The sequence below is a fragment of the Streptopelia decaocto genome, assembly GCF_964273445.1.
Source record: "Streptopelia decaocto genome assembly, chromosome: 23".
Classification (NCBI taxonomy): Eukaryota; Metazoa; Chordata; class Aves; order Columbiformes; family Columbidae; genus Streptopelia; species Streptopelia decaocto.
Genome location: NC_138678.1, coordinates 2,292,520 through 2,312,835, shown reverse-complemented (window position 1 = coordinate 2,312,835; position 20,316 = coordinate 2,292,520). Strand labels below are relative to the sequence as shown.

General features: G+C 45.8%; 1 protein-coding gene across 1 annotated transcript; it reads left to right on the top strand.

Moving 5' to 3' along the window:
• On the top strand, positions 1–16,594 carry KHDRBS1 (KH RNA binding domain containing, signal transduction associated 1). The gene is made up of 9 exons (XM_082071622.1): positions 1–501; positions 6,789–6,916; positions 7,488–7,604; positions 8,608–8,754; positions 10,639–10,769; positions 11,589–11,814; positions 12,406–12,473; positions 12,788–12,846; positions 15,304–16,594. The coding sequence occupies exons 1-9, from the start codon at positions 180–182 to the stop codon at positions 15,399–15,401; spliced, it is 1,296 nt and encodes a 431-aa protein (XP_081927748.1). The 5' UTR covers positions 1–179; the 3' UTR covers positions 15,402–16,594.
• The last annotated feature ends 3,722 nt before the right edge of the window (positions 16,595–20,316 follow it).

Below are 20,316 nucleotides of genomic sequence, written 5' to 3'. Positions count from 1 at the left end.
GAGCGAGGCGGGGCGGTGGGCGCGCGGCGACGTGTCGACGCAAGCGGTGTGGGCGCGCGGGAGCCGGCGCGGCGGCGAAAGGCGCCAAGGGGGCGGTACTTCCGGCCCCGCACTTCCGGCCGTGGCGCCGCGGCGGTCGGTGTGGCAGCATCGCTCGCTCCGCTCCGCCCTCCCCCCCCATGCAGCGCCGTGACGACCCCGCCGCCCGCATGGGCCGGGGGCCGGGCCCCGGCGGCGCCCGGCAAGGGGGACCTCAGCAGCGGCGACCGCCCCGTGGCGGCGGCGGGGGCCGCGGGGCCTCCAGCGGGGCGCAGCCACCGCCGCTGCTCCCGTCCGGCGGCGCGGCCGGCGGCTCGGGCACTCAGGCCTCCACCGGCGCCCCGCTGCTGTCCGGGGGCGCTGCCAAGATGGAGCCCGAGAACAAGTACCTGCCCGAGCTGATGGCCGAGAAGGACAGCCTGGACCCGTCCTTCACGCACGCTATGCAGCTCCTCACCGCAGGTACCGGCGCTGGGGCCCCCCGGGACTCGGCGGGGCGGGCAGGGCCGGAGGCAGCTCCGCCGAGAGCGGGGGATGGGGACAGGGACTCCGGTAGCGGCGGGGGCAGGGCCGGGGGAGCGGCGGGGGCGGCTGTTGTAGCGACCCCGTTCTGGTTCCCTTGCCCGGGTGAGATGCCACCCCGGGGGTCTGAAGATGAGGTGTTTGTCTTATTTAATCTTGAGGTATTCCCATTATTTAGTCTCTATTAAGTCCCTTGCTCAATCCATGGGCTGTGCCGGACTAAACGTGGAGCCAGAACTTTATTTTTAAGATAGGATGTGTGGTCATGTTGGCCCTTTTCATCCCTGGGCGGAGAGGGCACTAAAGAGAGCATTAAAACCCGGGGTTTCCCATGTAGCATCATCACATAGCTTGAGCCCTAGTGAAGCGTGGCTTGCGATCTTTAATTTTCCACCCTGGTAATCTGGGTTAGAACTTGTTTGGTGCTTCTGGCAAAGCCCAGGAGGGGATGGCCATGGCAGCCTTTGTTCTGTGCCCGGACCAGCCTTCGCTTTCCCCAGCACCGGCCAATCGCCGCCGGCTCTGATTCCTCTGTATCTCCCCAGCGCAGCTGCTGCTGCACCCAGTGCCTCAACTGAGTCGATTCGGCTGCCTCAAGACACTGTAGTCATCTTAAAAACGGGAATAAGTCAAAATATTTGCCGCCACTTACAGCTTTATGTGCGTGTATTGGAGAGGTAGGAGGTACCCGGCACGAGGATATATTCAGATTTAATCTAGAGATGAACACTCTCTGCTGTTTATCGTTCTGCGTTTAAATGGTTTTGTTTTAAGGTCTTTACAGCATGTAGTGTTGCCATAATCGGTGCGGTACTAGAAATGTTATTAGCTCTTCCTTTAATATAGGAAATAATTCTTAGGAATTGCTGTCTCCCGTTGTGCAAGTAACTGAGGTGCATCATCATGGGTAATTTGGCATCGCTGGTGGACATCTTGATCTAAATAAATTAGTTTTATAATCCGATTTGCTGTCAATTTAATGTTTTTCATTAATAAAAGCCTTTAGCCAGCTGATGCTCGGCAGCTCTGCGATAATGCCTGCCAGTGAAATGAAACCCAAGGAGTTTGCTGATTCGTGCCCGAGGAACAGCATCCTCAGCCCACTTCGTAAAGCTGCGTTCACTAAGCAGCGAGGGTTCATGAGTCTTCTTCATTAATTTAAAAATTGCTGATGGTAGAATACAGCTTTGTGAGACTTAACATTGATCACTGGAAGAGCTCCAGATGTGTTGGATGTTTTGAAAATTGCTGTCCTTTGAGAGCGTTCACTAACGGCCCAAATTCAGGACGATCTGAACGAGAAGCTCATGGGAAAGAATGTGAAGTAAAACGATGGGTTTAGGCAACTAAATCTTTTCGCATAGTTGACCCCAAACTGATGTGGATTGCTCCGAATTTCTCTACTGCTGTGACACCCTTTGGGGATGTCGCGTTGGAGAAGCTGCTCTAAAACAGAGTATGGTTTGGGCCAAAGATTGTAAAGCATGTGGCCAGCACAACTTAAGCCAAATGACAGATTATTGAATGTCAGCAGGATTTGATTCCAGCCTTTTTTCAGGAGCAGAAGTTGCTTGTTCCACCTGCTTCTGGGAAGAACCCGGCAGGAGCTCTGCATTAAAACTAAGACTTCTGATTTAAAAACAATACGTACAAGTAGTCTAAAATACCTCTTGTGGTTGTGAAGCTGCTTAGCATTTCTAAAGAGAATCAGCATTATTTAGGAGCAAAATGAAGGTAGACACGGTGATGTGATACTGATTCTTAACTAATGTGCTGTGGTATGAAAAGGCAGTGAAGTGGGTGGGTTCTGTTACCCTGAAGAGAAACTAGAAACTGGGATTTCTTATGTCTTGGAATACAATCCGTGTTTCCTCACTCCTGTGGGTCATGGTCTGTGTGACCTTCCTCTTCCACAGGAGCAAGAAAACCCCTTTTCCTCACTTGGATTTTGCCCTCCCTGTGTTGCAGGAGATGTGATGGTTTGAAAGGCTCAGTCCCCCCTGCTTGCGCATTCTGGGAGGAGAGGAGACATCCACCACTGTGTTAGCTACGCATAGGGTTATTTTTTTAGATTCCTGTGGTTAATCATGGCTATTTTTACATCCCAAGAAGCGGGGGGCGGTGAGATGGGTGGTGAGGGGTGGATTTGGAGCAGTGGGTGAGATATTAGAGTCTGTGTGTGTTCCGAGGAAGGAGAAAAGGGCTGTCTGTGGATGGATGGGCCTCGCTGGAGTGGTTTGCCAAGGAACCAAGTAGCGGGATTAGAAATTAAGATTATCCAAATTTCTGCATTTCCAAGTGTGTTCCCTGTGCCAGGAGCTGTAGCTGCCGCCTTAAACTTGTGCCCAGATGTCACAGAGTGCGATGTGCCGATAACCATTTCGCTGTTGCATTTTTAAATGTATATATTGCTAAGCCACACCAGGGTCGTAACATGCTGCTGCTGGGACTCTGCCTCCTCCTGCTTCTCTCCCGGGAGCCTCTACACCCAGTGCCGTCACTCACAGCTCATCTCCTGGCTTTCTCCTCCCTCCGTTATGCTCATGCGGTTTCTTTTCTTCCCGCTGTCCCTTCTCCTACTTGTGCCAGTCCTGAGCTGCGTCTGAACCCCAGCATATAGGCTGGAGGGTGGGGGGTGTATTTTGGCAGAAAGCGGGAAGGAAATGGGGGTTAGGCCTGCCTAATTCTGAGTCCATCCAGGACCCGCTCCCTGCTTCTTCCCCTGGAAAATCAAACCAGCTGGGGAGCAGCAGTGTAGGAGACAGGGAGCTCTGCTTTATTCCAGAGGCTCCACCCCAGACTCTTTTGGCATTTGGAGGGTTTTGCATTGATTTTTTTCTTGGTTTTTTGGGCACAAGGTCAGTATTATCGTACTGTTAAGAGAACTCTCTCAGTTTTATGAATAAACAGCATGTGTCTCCGCTTACGGAGCACAAGCATGCTGCAGGACAACGTTTACAGAATCACAGAATGCTAGGGATCGGAAGGGACCTCAAAAGATCATCGAGTCCAATCCCCCTGCCAGAGCAGGAACACCCAGTTCCTCCTTCTTGCCCTTTTTGAAGACTGAAGTTTAATATGTTTAATATGAGGATTTTTGTTAAGGAAGAGCTTGGGCTTATATCAGGAGTAGTGCTGTGACTGCTCAGCCTCCTCCTTGTTAAGCAGCCGCATTCCCAACCCCCTGTACCTGCCCCTAAGGGCAAGAAGGTGACCTCCTGCTGCACCTCCGACTCGGCTTTAACAAACCAGCACTGAAACGGGGCTGCTGGATCCCGCCAGGCACCCGTGCGCGTCTTCCCATGAGAAACCGCCCATCGGTTCATCCCGTGCTTCTTCGTGTCGCGTAGCTCACGTGCCACAACGCGCACGGGTGACGCTGGAATCCGGAGCGGTAGGACACGGCACGAGTGACGTGGTTTTAGTCCTTCGTGCTCATTTCCAGACTTGGAGTTTGTTCCAAAGGTGGGAGCTGCTGACCTGAATTGCAAAAGCTGGAAAATTTATTCCGCCAGGGCAGAGTTTTTTCTTCTCCCGTGTGATCTGATGACTCTCAGTGATGGTGGATCCAACACTTTTTTAGCAAATGGTTAATTAATTATTTGCTGCCCTCAATTCCCAGATGTCATTACCACCATTGCAGGGTGGGTTTTGCTGTGTGGTTGGTGTGAACTGGGACTCATTGGTTTGTAGAGGCTTCACCTGATTTGGCAAGATAGAAGATGCCTCTGGGTGGCTTCATTTTCATCAAGAAAGTTTTCAGGTGCTTTTATTCTTGATGAGCATGTGGAAAACACTTCTTGTTAATGTGCAGAACGCATTATCAGAAATTTGCTTACTTATTTTGGAGAATCAAAATATTTGAGGAGTAATCACATATGATAGAGTCTAAAATTATGCCTCAGCAGGGATAAGGCCACCAGTGCAACCTTTAGTTTCCAAGTCTTGGTTCCCTGATCTGTTCTTACAGCTAAAATAAACAACTATGTAAAACTAGCCAAGGCAGACAGCTCTGGTGCTTATTTTATACATTTGAAAAGTGCTTGGACTTCTGGGTTTTTTACTTTTGCATAGTGTCTTCAGAAAGTAATTTATTTTTAAAGCAAAAAATCAAGCTCTCTTTTTTCTAAGTGATTACATCCGGTAATTATTTTAACTAAGGAGTCATGGTAACACTTTTGTAAAGGAGCCAAGGTGCTGTTGCAAGTAGAAATACCAATTTTAGGCTGTTTTATCATAATTATGCATGTTCTATATTTACATCTCTAAACTAAAAAACGGTCTATGATTCTATATTCTCACCGGCCCTGGAGGTTTTTAAACTGAGATTGGACATGGCACTTAGTGCCATGATCTAGTAAACGGACTGGAGTTGGACCAAGGGTTAGACTTGATGATCTCTGAGGCCTTTTCCAACCCAGTCGATTCTGTGATTCTGTGTCTGTGACGAAAGGATAAAATATTGAGCATTTCATTGTGTTTTCTTAAGGTTTTGAGGGTTTTTTTTGGTTGCACATCTAGAAACTTCCCTGGGATCTGCACGGTTTGGTGCTGCTCAACCCAACTTGTTCTTTCCGTTGCTGTTTGGAGGATACAAGAATATTACTAAGTGGATAATATACCATGTATTTGATAGGCTGATCTTCCAGAACTCTAAACATGAACGTTTAGGTTAAAACACATAGTTTCTGGTGTGGACAGAAATTGCAGGAAACACAAGATATTACAGCTGCCCTGGTTTAAATTCTGGTAATGACTAAGCAGCCTCAGTTTTGTCTTGCAGCTTTTATCCAGTTCTCTGTGTAATCTCGTGAAAGTGTCTCTCTTTCCCCTGAGATGTGAGGAGTCGTATTTAGAGCACTTGAAGCTCAGAAGATATATTTATAGTTCTTGGGTTCGCTGAGGAAATGGCACAATTTAACTTTTAAGGAAGGGTTGTGCTCCCCCCCCCAATAAGCATCTGGAAATAATAATTTGTGATGGCTGCGCATGGTGTGACCAGTTGTTGTTGGACCAAAGAGTGCGTGATGGTTCATCAATAATTCGGGGTTTTTAATAATGGATATGCTCCAAATTTGGAGGAACTTGTCTAGTTGTTGGCCATTAAATAAAAATTGTATGTGACTGGACATCTCTGGAAAAGAAAAACCCTTGGCCACATTCTTCTGAAAAATGTTGAGTGTTTGTCTTGCACGAGGGAAAGTGCATTAATGACCATAAGAACCTGTGCTCATCATTCTTGCCGTGATGATCTTCAATCTTATCCACTTGGGTTGGATTTTGTGGGGTGACTCTCTTGCCATCTCTCAGCAGAAGCTGAATTTCTCGCCAGTTTTGAGGAGGTGTTAGTGCACTGGTTCCCAATTAACCTGCCTTAATGACCTATTTCCCAAAGGTTATTTGGCCTTTGCTCCACATCCCCTTGGGCTGCAGTCAGGCCACCCCAGTGGTTTTCCAAGACTCCGTAATCCACAATATACGATTAAAAATCAGAATCTCATTTGGAAAGACAAAAATTTGTAGCTTCGTTGCCTGAATCTGACACTCGCTTTTCAGGTTAAATGCCCGAGGCTTATGACTTATAAACCAAGTTATGAATCTGTCGTGTGATAAAGGTGCGTTCATTTAATGCAATCAAGCTTATAAGAATTTCATAAGCCAAACCGCACTCTAGTGTGTTACTCATTCCGGCTTCTCTTAATTAGGAATGTTTGCAACTTAACTGGAATTGGTAGTGCCAGTAAGTGTTGACACCGCTACTTAAAGTGCAGATTTAAGCCAGCGCGTCAGCTCAGGTGATAAAAACGCGCTGGATTTGCTGATGGCCGCTGTGTTGTGATGAACAAACCCGGTCGGTGTGGCCGGGGCTGGTTTGGGTCAAGGTTTAGGGCTCGACGTGGGGTTGGGGATGGAGGAAGGCACATAGAAACAATATGTAAAGCTGCACTCAGAGTCTCCTACTCTTTATCTGTTGAAGTTATTTGTAGGGAATTTCCTGCTGTTCTTTATTTTTGTTCAATATCCCATTTTTTGCCTTCTGGGATCCCTAGGGAGGAGGAGGCAAGCTGGGCCACTCTAAAGAGGTGGCCTGTCTATCCAGAGTCCATAAATACAATGATAAACATTCATATATCCAGAGAATAAGGGTGGTGTGTCCTGTCGTAATTCCAGCTCTAAAATGATGCTTGTTTGAGGAATATAAGCAGCCCTATTTTTATCTTGTTTAGAAATTGAAAAAATTCAGAAGGGTGAAACAACAAAGAAGGATGAGGAAGAGAACTACCTGGATTTATTTTCCCACAAGAATATGAAACTGAAAGAACGAGTTCTGATCCCTGTCAAACAGTACCCCAAGGTGAGGGCCAGCAAAGAGCTTATGAATCTCTGTGATTTGCTTATTTTCTGTGGATTTTATGGCTGACTTTTGGAGATGTAGCTGTCAAAGTGTCAGCAGGAGTTACGCCAGCGTTCCGCTATCGCTACGGAATTTTTCCTATGCGAGCTTGCAGGATCTTATTTCTAATATATTACATTTCTAGAATGTCTCAGGATAAAGCTAAATGGTGGTGCAGAGCTGTGATCTTTTATTACTAGAATAGACACTCTCACATGTAGAGCTTTGTGTTTTGCAGTTAAGAACTCATTTAACTCTTAAGACTTGCTGCCTGTAAAACTAGTGGGGAGTAGGTGTTAGAATTAAACACTTGATGCGGGTTAATTTAGCTTGATTTTCTGATGGAGAATTTTTTCATTAAAAGAATGTTCTGGGACTTAAATTTTCCTGTGCTTTTTAGGTCTGTATTTTTTGGTGAGGTGAAGAGAAAATGGAGTGGCTACATTTTTCATCAGTCAGCATAACAAGAAAAGGGGTTTTTTAAGGATACTGAGTTCTGGAGCAAATCTTTCTCTTCTTTTTGCATTTACAGTTCAACTTTGTTGGAAAGATTTTGGGACCTCAAGGCAACACCATCAAGAGACTCCAGGAAGAAACCGGTGCTAAAATATCTGTGCTCGGGAAGGGTTCAATGCGAGATAAAGCAAAGGTAAGGGCATCACCCTTGACAACATACACTTATATCAATGCCGTTCGTGTCGCTGTGAGAAGTGGTTCTCAAAGCATTTTATACGAAAGGAAACCATTAAAATCCAAAAGCATTAGGAAATCGTGCTTCCTAAATTGTTCTGTGCGTGTTGGGCGCAGTCTTGGTTGGGGCAGGAGTGTGATGCGTGTTCTATTTATGAGCGTTGACTTAGAGACCAGTCACCTTCTGATACCCAGTGCCCTTGCATGGAGAGACTTGATATGAAAGGTGAAGTACAAAGTTTATAAAATAAGCACTAATTCCAGCTACTCTATGAAAAGTCATTCGCTAAAGGAATATGTCTCCCCTCCTTTTTCCAGCTGTTCCCCCTGAAATGCTTAAATTCTCATGGTTCACTGGAGATGTTGGAGCAGAGTGTTCTTTACTGAATCACAAAGTGCCAGGAGGTTTTTTTAAGCAGAAATAATTAATTTTATTTTTTTTAATTCCTGCTTGCTCCCAAAACTGAACTAACAGTCAACAGAACTGTAACTTCATTCACCTTTTTACTTTAGCAGCATGAAAAGCTTCTACTCTTCTAGCTTATTTGTAGCTTCTTAAGCTGAACAACACGGGTTGCTACAAGCAGAGTTAAAGAACAGCTTGTTTGAGGCCTTAGACTTCACTAGGTGGTGGAGAGCAACCCAGGCAGAAAGGGGTGCAGAAGAAAACACCACCACTTCATGTGCTCCATCTTCTGCAAAAGAAAGGTGGCTGGTGTCAGAGCATTAGCAAAAATGCCAGAGTCACCTCAAAAGGCAGCGATAAGAGGCTGGAAGCTGTAGATTGCATATGGCTTTTTATAAAGCTGTATGCTCAAGTGTATGTTGTTATGGTCTGTGTCCAGGCATGAGAAGAATGCTTTGACAGGCATTTCCTGTTAAGGCGTAGAAAACAGGTGAAAGAATATTAGTTGCTCTGCGTCTTATTTAGTTTTAAAAATCTTTAATCTGCTTTGTTTCAGGAGGAAGAACTGCGCAAAGGGGGAGATCCTAAATATGCTCATCTAAACATGGATTTGCACGTCTTCATTGAGGTCTTCGGCCCGCCCTGTGAAGCGTACGCTCTGATGGCTCATGCCATGGAAGAAGTCAAGAAGTTCCTCGTTCCAGTATGTGTGCTGGGGCTCTTTTCGGATGGAACTGGGTGGATGGGTTGTGACTCTGGTTGTAAGGCTGAGTGAGGTTTGCACAGTGTAAGGCTCATGCTACGTGAATGGTGTCATTGAGGAAGCCTGCAGTATTAAGTATTCATGTAGCAGCTTAAAATGACCCCATTAATCTCACACGAAGGCGTGTATTATTCCCCTAACCATAATTAGCAAGACGTACGCTCACAGGGCAGTTGTACGGAACACTTGGAGTAGGTATTTCTCTCCCAGTACGAGCTGTGGACACTGGGCTGGGTGGCTTGTCCAGCTCCTTGTGTCAGTTTTAGCAGGGGAATAACTTTAGCCATGGGAGAGATTTCTTGGACCAGTTCTTCTCGCTTTGAACTGCAGCAGAGAAATCTGACTGGAGAACTTCACAGGTCAGATCAGAAACTGAACATGAAGGCGTCTGCTCTGGTGGGGCGGTGTGGAGATGAGAAGGGTGGCTGCCCCAACTGCTCCATAGGAGTGTTCAGTGTTGCAGGTAGTTGAGACACATCTGTTAAATCGGTATTTCTACTGCTTTCAATGTATGTGATGTGAAGGAACCTCTTTTTGCTAATCGGACATTTATACAGTTAACTCTTGTTTTGTGGGTGTCTTGGACTGGTGAACTTGTCAGACCTTTATGGTCCCCTTCGCGTCACTGTTGTGCCAGTGTGTAGCGCACAATGCTAGAGCATCACCTCCGAGAACTGCAGAACTCGAGTCTTTTGCATGTTATTAAAACAAATTAGGAAAAAGCAAAATGGGCAAGAAGCCTGCAGTGCCCCTCGTGTCTGGCTAGTTCAGCCTGTAATTCAGAGACCTGGCAGGCAGAGCTGAGAACAGCCCAGCACCGCGTTCCACAGCTGAGCCTGGAGAGCTCAGATGTTCTATCTGAAATACCAGGGGCGGGCGGAACCCGAGAGCGGTGGGAAGTGCGGAAAAGCGGATGGTACTGTGTGATTTCTGCGAGTCTGACACAGCGAGGAGGAGAGATTGTGATGTGAAGTGTCTTTGAAGGGAAGAGGTCATCTTCAAGGGGCCCCTGGGATGTACAAAACCTCTATTTGCTAAAGCAAGTGTGCAGCCTTGCTATTTAAAGCGTATTACCTATCACTGCCTTCAAACAATGTGTTAAACTTGTGAAAATTGACAGGGAAGTCACTGTGGAAGGCAGCAGTGCTGTGAAGACACATCTGGCGGGAGACTCCTTGCTTTGTGGTGTCGGTTTGATGTTGTGAAGATGCTCAGTGGGGGCCCAGCCTGCCTGTGTGCCAAGGGGCAGGTGGGGTACTGTGGGGTCACTGGAGATCTGTGCTAATTCCTGAAGCTCAATCCCCTCAAGCGATCAAAACATGTGGAGCCAGAAACATCCTGTATTCCTAAGAGTCTGAAAGAGCAGCCTGGATTGCAATTGGGTGTTTGCTCATCGTGTGGCAGGGACACAGCAGTATGTTCTTACCTTATGCGGGCTCATTCCAACCACTTGCCTTTAAACAGGAGCTGTAAAGTGCTTGAGGTGAGATATGTCATGCCTGACTTCACCTCTGAACTCTCCAATGCTCACAAATAAATCTTGCTGACGTCCCTGGGATGCTGGACATCAGGTGCCTCCAGAACCCCTATGAGAGGTTGTCTTCCCAGAGACAGCTCTGGTGCTCACTGCAGCTCCTGCTCGTACAAATGGTTTGGAGAAAGCCGACTGTTCTGCACTGCTGCCCGCTGAGCAAACGCCTGTAAAACTAACCGGCAGATTTTAATGTAGAACTATCAGGTTGTTTTTATTCCAGCGCTGTGATATCCTGGAGCACAGACTGGCTGGTTAGCTGCTGTTTGGAATTGACTCTTTCCCCTTTTCAGGACATGATGGATGATATCTGTCAGGAGCAATTCTTGGAGCTCTCCTACCTGAACGGTGTGCCAGAGCCAGGTCGTGGCCGAGGAGTCCCCGTGCGGGGAAGGGGAGCTGCTCCGCCTCCGCCCGTTCCAAGGTATTTTTCCCAAAAGCACAGACCTGGAAATGCTGCATCTCGTTCCGAGTTGTGCTGCCGGATGAGGTTAAGCTACTTGTTCTCACACATTGTTGGCCTCGACCTTGGCTTTTGGCCAAGGCTTTCTAGCATTGTGTCGCAAGCTTGCTTTTAGCAAGCTGGCCTCCAATGGGTCGTGTGTTTTGAGATGTAATCTAGCGCAGTAGATGTCTTCTGGCTTGTTTTGGATGCCTGAAATCGGTAGCTTCATAAAGGAACCTTTCAAAAATTGGCCTATGGAATCCCGTGCAGGTAGATGTGTCATGTTTGCTTCTGTGACCTTCAGCAGAATCAGCATTTTCAGCTTAAACTGAGCTTCCTTTGGAAGTTATAAGATGGTATCGTTCTGTCATTGCTGTCCAGGCATTGGGATAAATTGGTGATAAAACTGTGTTACTGTAGTTCTTCCTTCACTACCTGTTTCACCGGGGAAGGTGTGACAGTCATTACAGGTTAGTGATAGAGGGATGTTTAAAATAAACTCTGAGAAGCTACTTGGTCCAAGTTCTGTATCAGATTTATTTCTTCATCTGTAAGTCTAGTGCAGTAGAGTTCTCATTCCAGAAGAGGTTTTTGTAAATCCTGCAATACAACAATATTAACAATTCTTGTGCATTCGTTCTTGATAAATAATTAATTGCTTAGTTAATAGTGACTGTATTTATTTATCAAGCTATTGCGTTTTAAAGTAGGTTTAAGAAGCGCGTGTGCTGCCCTCGCTGTTCCGCACACAAGCGGTGCAGCGGTAGCTGTTCACGATCCGTTTTCTCTCCTTTCCAGGGGCCGTGGCGTTGGTCCTCCCCCCCCTCCTCCTCCTCCTCCTCCTCGGGGGGCCCTGGTGCGGGGAGCCCCGGTACGCGGTGCCATCGCCCGCGGAGCCGCCGTAGCCCGCGGGGTCCCTCCTCCCCCCGCCGTTCGGGGAGCTCCTGCGCCCAGAGCACGTGCTGCTGGCATTCAGAGAATACCGCTCCCTCCTCCTCCCGTGCCAGAAACCTATGAGGAATATGTAAGAAACTACTTTTTGTTTGTTTTAATTCCAGCTCGCTGTGTATTAGTTACTCCACTTTATTGAAATAAGCGCTAAAACCAGTAAGGTTGTCCTGGAGAAGTGGCCACCAGTCACCAATAGGGTGCTGGGTGACCTGCTCTGCCTCTTTAGTCCTCAAAAAAGGGAGCACTCGTGTCCTAAATACAGGGTAAGAGTGGTTTTTATAAAACTGAAATGTGCCTCCAAGACTTACATTTGGCATAACGATCAGTGCATGGGAGAAAAGCTACATCACAAACATCAATGTGGTTCACATCGCATTGTCTTTCTGCAAGAGGACACCAAAGGCTTCTTACCATCCCTAAAATCCTTACAGTAAATATACGAATGAACGTGCTGATGTTTCAAGTCATATAACTGAGCACCGCGCTCTTGCCAAGCAGATTTTAGTACCTGTGTCTCATCATTGAGCCCCTTCCCTGTGGCAGGTGAGGAGTCACAGGCTCCTCTGAAAGCTGCTGTGTCCTCACTCCAGTTTTGCCTTTACTCTTGGTCTGAAATTGAGCTTTGGTCCTTCATTAACATGGGTTGTGTCACCATTCGTTTCAGGGCTATGATGATATGTATGCAGACCAGAGCTATGAGGGGTATGAAGGCTACTACAGCCAGGGCCAAGGGTAAGTTCGCTCCTCTCCTTTCTGTTACTGAGCAAATGATGCACCATCTCTTTTCCCTTTGTTTTTTCCTTTAAGGGAATGGAAACACTCATTTCTGAGATTGAGCTGTAGGGAAAGTGCCCTCTTCTGCTGGAATCCAGGAGTGCCTGGGAAATAACTTTTGGGAGTTTCCTTGGGAATTCCGTAAATGCGGAGGTCGGACACGCCACAGCCATGAGCGATGTTGCGCATCTTTGCTTTTCGACTGTTTGTGCAAGTTGTGTCGGTTTAGGAATACAATGTGCTGTATGTAACCAACAAAATTACTCTTCCAGGGACACAGAATACTATGATTATGGACACGGGGAGGCACAGGAAACCTATGAACCTTATGGTATGTCTGGAAATACTGTTCTCTTGACAGGGAAGGGGCTGCACATAGTTGGGAATTGCAAATTCCATTTTTTTAACTGTGGAAATATCTTCTAATTTCCTTGTAGCTTTAGAATATTTTAAGAGCTCTGGATTTCCACCCACAGCACTACTTTTGCTGCAGTCTGATTTTCACGGATTATATTTTGTTGAGCTGGATGAGTGCATGGTTCCATCTGCTTCCTTATCCTCAAAAACCCACTAGCTGGTACTGACTCTGCACTATACATTTGCTTGAGAAATGGATTTAAATGTCATATGAAGGCCACCATTTGACTAGGTGGCAGTTTTGGTCAATATGACTTGTAAGTAGTCTATGAAGCTTAGCTAATTTGAATTATGTTAAGGTCATGAACTTGGGTTAGATGGGGAGGTGTGGGGGACCTATTTAACCACAACTGTGTAAATCACCAACTGTTGAAAACAAAAGGCCTTATATCTGAGGTGCCAGCAATGAAGGATTAGGTGTCTGCATTTTTCTTTAAAGCTAGTTCAGATATCTGAGCTTATGAATGGCATCTGCATGTGGCAGTGAGTAAGAGTCATTTTCCTCTCTCTGCAAACAAGCTGAGCTATAAACAGTTAGGAAAGCCATACAGCGAGCTGCTTAATGGCTTGGAAATACGGTGTGTTGAGAACAGCTCCCTCCAGCAGAGCGTCGGGTGCCTGAAGGCGAGAATGAATGCAGGTCCTGAGGATAATGACCAGCTGGAGGGGCTTTCTGGGATCCCTAGGAACTGGGAATGAACTGGGAATCCCCTGTGCCGTGTGGGGAAGTGGAGTTGTTAATATAAGGGCTGTCCCTGCGTTGGCCCTGGGCTGTTCCCTACTCTTTGAGTTGTGCAAAGTTCAAATTCAGGTGCCTAAACCAGGGATGCTTTTCCAGTCTGAGCTGCACTGGAACAGACAGCTGCTGTCAGTAATCCTGGCTGTCTTCCCTGCCTTCAATGGCTTGGTTTGTTGCCTGCGTTAGTCACGCAGCACAAAGAAGCTTTTGTGCCGCCTACTTGGTAGGAGAGCGGTGGTGTTGTCTGGGATAGGAAGGCCAAAATGCTCATTGTATACTTGGCATGAAGTTGCCACAGCTAATCTGTTTATTCACAGTAATTTCCTTTGGTCTCTGCTTTCATGAAAACAGTATTAGAGAAATAGATTGTTGAGCCAGGCTGGAGACAGTTTTAAGAAAATGGAAACGTGCTCCGTGGTGGTAGGAACAGGCTTGGCTGTCTCTGGGCTTCAGACACTTGATTTCATAAACCGGTGACCCTGGAGGAGGATGGCAGGCGTGCAAATAGGAATATTACAAGCACAAGCCGTAATGAAGCCTGAGCTGGGATATTTGGGGCTTGAGCTAGCTCGGGGACAACAGGGATGCAAACTGCATTTGAATCACAGAAGAGTATGGGTTGAGGGGACCTTCCCAGCTCCCCCAGTGCCCCCCTGCCATGAGCAGGGACATCTTCACCAGCTCAGGTTGCTCAGAGCCCCGTCCAGCCTGGCCTGGGGTGTCTCCAGGGATGGTTCATCCACCACCTCTCTGGCCAACCTGGGCCAGGCTCTCACCACCCTTGGTGTCCAAAACAAATTGCTTTGGTGGTGGTTGTACGTAGCAGAAAGGCTTGGGCTGTCCTGTCAAGCGCTTTGTCCCATCGCAGTTAGTGCTGGTTGAGCACAAGCAGTTGATTTCTGCTCCAACCAGCCGAGCAGATGCTGCGGCTGTAAATTTTCCTGTGTTTATGGAGAGGAAGGAACAACAAGTGACCGACTGGTGTCTGCAGGGACTTAGATATTTTGGCACAGTTATCCAGGAGCTGCCCGGGAAGGAGAGGAGCGTTACCTGTACCGGGGCTGTGGGTGCTGCCACCTTCACGGGGCTGCCCTGTGAATTGGCTGTGGCTCTGCTGATATTAATTAATTAAAAAGCACCAGCTTTGTCCGAGTCGGTGCTTATGGAGTCATAGAATTGGTTTGGTTGGAAAAGACCTTTAGATCGAATCCAACATTAACCTACCACTGTCAAATCCACCTCTAAACGATGTCCCTAAGAACCTCATCTACATCATCTGTTAATCCCATGTTTGAAAACCATATTCTTCACAGCAGCCAGGAGAAAATACTTGGAAATACAACAAATATAAAAAGATAACTTAGTAACTAGTGAATAATACAAGATTACAGTAGTAACTGAAGTATTTTCCTGTGCTATTTCAAGCTAAAATAGTGAAGCCGGGCTGTCAGAGCCACAGGCCTCCCGGCACTCCCACCGTAATGTTGGAAGATGCGCTGCAAACCAGAGGTTTTGCTGCCCATTTTACAGGCTGGTTTTGGGGTGAAGATGCCCCGTGACCCCCAAGGGTGGCCTGTACCCCTTTTCTCGTGGTATTTCTCCATCCCTGACGTCTCCCTCTCTTCTCCGCAGGGCAAGATGACTGGAATGGAACCAGGCCCTCCCTGAAGGCCCCGCCGGCCAGGACAGTGAAGGGGGCCTACAGAGACCACCCATACGGACGTTATTAAAAATCAAACATGAGGGAAAAATATCAGTTATGAGCAAACAGTTGTTACTGATTCTTGTATCTCCCAGGATTCCCGTTGCTTTACCCACACCAGACAAGTAATTGTCTAACTGTTTTTCTTCGTGGCCCTTTTCCTCCCACTCCATCCTCACCCTGCATTCTGGCTTCTGTACGTAGTATTTTAAAATGAGTTAAATAGATTTAGAGGACCGACTTTAATTTCTTCTTTTATTTTTTCAGTGTGTAGATGGCTTTTCTTTCTTTGTTGTTTAGGTAAACACAACTGTACCTTTTTTAATAAAACAAACAAAAAAAGTTGAGTTAAAAATGTTAGTTTCAAAAGTGAAATGCTTTGCTTAGCCGTTATGAAATTAAGGTTTTGTTAACCTTTTAAGTTTGGTTTCAAGGAACCCATAAAAGTTGTAGTTGCAGAATCCCAAACTAGGCTACATTTCAAAATTCAGGGCTGTTTTTAAGACTTAAAATCATAATGTAACGGTAGTAGCTGCCACCGTTTAAAAGTCACCTCACGTGTCAACCTTTCCTTAAAAAGCAGATTGCTGGTGAATCTTAAGTTTAAAATTTAATACGAAGGATCCTCAAACAAATTAAATAGCATTTTTTTTAAAAGGTAATTGACTTAAAAGAACAAAAAATACAATTAGGTTTGTAAAATTGACTTGACTTATGTGGGTTTTGAAATCTAGCCCCGAACAGGCGGTGTTGAGAGATGCTTGGGAAGCAGATTTTCCAGTGTAAAGGGGTTCTTAGTTTGGTTCTATATGAAGAACTTTTAAGGGAAAAAGAAATTAAAGCATGGCTCTAATTGCCTAGTGTTTGGCATTAGAAAACAGAGTATTAAGCGAGTAGGGCTGAACTCTGTGGGGCAGATAATACAGTGCAAGTTTAAAACGGACAAAATGGTCAATATTAGCAATCCCATGGACTTGTTCAAGTGTATCTCAACACTAGCTTTGCATAAAAAGGGACACTGCAGCTGGAAAAATGAGGAAAACTTTCACTTTGTACATAGGAGAAAGTCCTAATTGGATTTGTACACTGTCCTCCCACTCTGTTCTTGAAGAATAAATGCTACATGTGTAAGTCTGCCTAAATAGGTAGCTAAAACTTGTCAAAATGTCTGCCGCAGTTTGTCAATAAAGTTTAGTCCTTTTTTAATCCAAGTAAATGTGATGAATTGTCATGTTTTTGGTTTTTTTTGTTGAGCGCTAAAATAGCTATTTTTTTTTCAAATAAATTTAAATTAATGCTAAAGCTAATTGTCTTTTTTAAAAAAAACTGAGACATTCTAAAAATGGTGATTTTTATGTAATACTCACAAAAAGTTTTATCAGGCTCATTGAATGAGCTTAATTTTTTTTAACAAAAAGAAAGAAGAATAGTTTTTCACCCCCTGGAAGTTGCTGAAAGCAGTTTGATCCTGATCTATGGCAGAAATGAGACTGGTGGTGGTGGTTGGTTGCTGAATTAACACTGAGTTTAGACTCCAGGCTGCAGACCCCAGGTCGGGGCTGCAATGGCTGGTTTAAACATAGCGAGACCAAAGGAGCGCTGAGAAATCCAGGGCTTAGCTGCCCCGAGGAGGAATCTGGCTCCATGTCAACACCCCCAGCCCTTTGGGCTGAGATGCCCTATTTTATAGCAGCATTTTCTTAGAAAACCACTTAAAATTGTATTTCTGTTTGAGAAAGGTGCTGCAGTTGCTCCTCATCCTTCTGAGAGCATGTGTCATATATATACATATATAATAAGATAGTTTAAACTGCTGCTTAAGCATGAAAAATGGTTTGTATTTCCCATCTGCAAAATGAATCTGGCATTTTAGGGGGAGAGAATTAAACTGCTCGGGGGTGAAAAATAAGAGCATTAGGAACCAAACTGCTCGTAGCAGTGCATGATTAAGGGGAATACTTTAAAAGAGAACAAATTGTATTTGTAGATTGTTATTAAAGTGTAAATAACTGAATTCTCAACAATGGTTTGGAGTCAGCTTTCAGGGCATAATGTCTTGCTTGATGAAAAGATCACCCTATACCCCCCTTTTAAAGGAAAATTATCGCAGGAGAATCAGGATGTGTAAAGCTAACATGCATCGCAAAACCCAAAAGGTAACCTAAATGTCTGATTTTAATAGCACATTTCTCTTTTACATAAACCGTGACGGCAACTTGCATAAACTTGATTGAAACAGTTCTTCAGATGTTAATTTTAATGTAAAAATTCGCAAAAAAAAAATGTTTAAAATAGACATTTAAAAAACCACACGTGCTGCTGCATAAATTAGCGATAACTTTAATAATGTGCCCTTTGAAAATGCACCGTAATGTAATGTGGGCAAAAAGGAATCGGCAAGTTTAAATATCCAAAGATGTAAAATGACAACGAATATAGATAGTCCTGCTACTGCCAAAACCCAAAAGAATTCTGCTCAGTTATTTAAAAATGTAAAATGATGGCCCTTTTTAGCCCCCAGTATTGATATTTGCTGCGAAACGTTCAAAGCTCAGCTTAAGTTGCATGTTTCCTTCCTGTGTAATTGCATGCAGGGCTCTTTATTTTCTCTTTGATTTGTGCTGCCATTAAAGAGACTCACAAATACCTTCAATTTGCAGGAGCCAAGAGGACGTCGCGGTGAATCACTCGGGGGAAGATGAGCAGGGGCAACACCAAGTGGGTAAGTTTGTTGAATTTTACAGTTCTGCTGACATGTTCCCTGTGGGAGGCGGGGGCGGCACCATCTGAGCTGCTAAATTGGAGCCGTGCTTTCTATCCCCACAAATAAATTCCCCTCGCGAAAGGCCAGTTCTGTGGCTGATGCTCTTGCAGAGGTCGCGCTGTGGAGGAGGCTCCGTTGTGTGACCTGCATCAAGCTTTCCCACCGAAATCCTGTGGAAAAGGAGCTTTTTAAATGGATTTGAGGAGAGAGGGGAAATCTAAAGGCTGCTCTGGTACCACTGATTTCACAGAATCACAGAATCGACTGGGTTGGAAAAGACCTCAGAGCTCATCCAGTCCAACCCTTGGTCCAACTCCAGTCCGTTTACTAGATCATGGCACTAAGTGCCATGTCCAATCTCAGTTTAAAAACCTCCAGGGCCAGTGAGTCCAGCACCTCCCTGGGCAGCCATTCCAATCCTGACCACTCTCTCTGCACAGAATTGCTTTCTGATCTCCAGCCTCAATTTCCCCGGGCAGAGTTGAAGCCCGTGCCCCCTTGTCCTATTGCTGATGCCTGGGAGAAGAGCCCAATCCCCACCTGGCTGGAACTGCCCTTCAGGTAGTTCTAGAGAGTGCTGAGCTCAGCTCTAAGCCTCCTCTTCTCCAGACTGAACAAGCCCAGCTCCCTCAGCCTCTCCCCATAGGGCTTGTGTTCCAGTCCCTTCCCCAGTCTTGTTGCTCTTCTCTGGACCCGCTCCAGCACTTCAATCTCTTTCCTGAGCTGAGGGGCCCAGAACTGAACACAATACTCCAGGTGTGGCCTCCCCAATGCAGAGCACAGGGGAAGGATCACTGCCCTTGGCCTGCTGACCACGCTGGTTTGGATACAGGACAGGACACCATTGGCCTTCTTGGCCACCTGGGCACACTGGTGGCTCATGTTGAGCTTCCTGTCCATTAGTACCCCCAAGTCCCTTTCTGCCTTCTGATTTGCTGCTACTCCAAAAAATACCTTAATAAATGCACACGAGTGTTTGCAAACCGCACAGTCCCTTGGCTGGGGACATTATCACGCTTCAGCGGGGTGACCTGCTTACACAGCAAGGACACATCTTCCCCCAGGCCCAGGGGAAGCGGCCGTAAGCGTTTCTTTTGGGGACAGCTAATGACTTTCTCTCAAATCTGGAGATCACTGCAAGTCTGAGCTCCATAAATAAAAGAACAAAGAAAGAAAGGGTGAAGGAGTCTAATGGCTTCAAAAGCAAAGCGTGAGAAGCCCTGTGCGTAGGACACAGAAGGACATAAGTCTTATTTTGTATAGAATTATAAAGCCACCAAACGAGCTTTTCTTATCTTAGCAGTATTAGGAACAAGAAAGCGATAACGTGTGGAAATGCTGCGACTGAGCGAGATTACCCTCAATTCTTTGACTTTTAAGTTGAAAATCGGATCTGTAGTTTTCTGCTGGGGGAAATCACAACACGTCGGGATTTGTGGCCCGTTTATCAAATGCATCTTCATTTACAATGTAATTGGAACATCAATTTGTATGGTGATGTACCAATCTTTCCCATTTCTTTCTTAATAGGCACAGCTTTTATATCAAGTGGAAAAGATTTGATAGAAATCATCTATTATGATGCAGTTTTTTACCAATAGAAGTGGATCTTGTGACGCTGCCTTTGGGGTCGTACGGCTTGCTTGTGCATTGCATTTGTTGCATGTTTATGTGAAAGATTCTAATGTTATGGAGGAATGTAAATTCAATATATTGAAATAACTGTATATGTTAAAAAATATTTTGAAAACGTGCCCTGCATCAAGTATCTTCCTCCCTCTCATAGCGTTGCTGCATTCAGATTTTAGCCCCGAGTCTGCGGAAGCTAATTTGAGATCCCAAAATAGCCACTGGCGTTTGAATGTGTCTCTCAAAGATGCTCTAATTAGCCAGACGTTCCGGGGGTGATACAGGACTGAAGTTGGTGAGGGGTAGAGATTCCTTTGAGCACTGAAGTCAGAGTCACCCGAATAACCTTCCCTTTCCTCCTGCCCTGGCCGCAGAGGTTGGATTCTGCTGGCTCTGAGCTGACAAGCACCACTGATCCTTCCCCTCCCAATTTCCCCAAAGGCCTAATCCACATCTTATTATATGTAGGATTTTGGTAAAGACCATAAACAAGATTGTCCCTGGTACTGTACAGTGTGATGTACATCAGCAGCCACGTCTCCTCCATGGA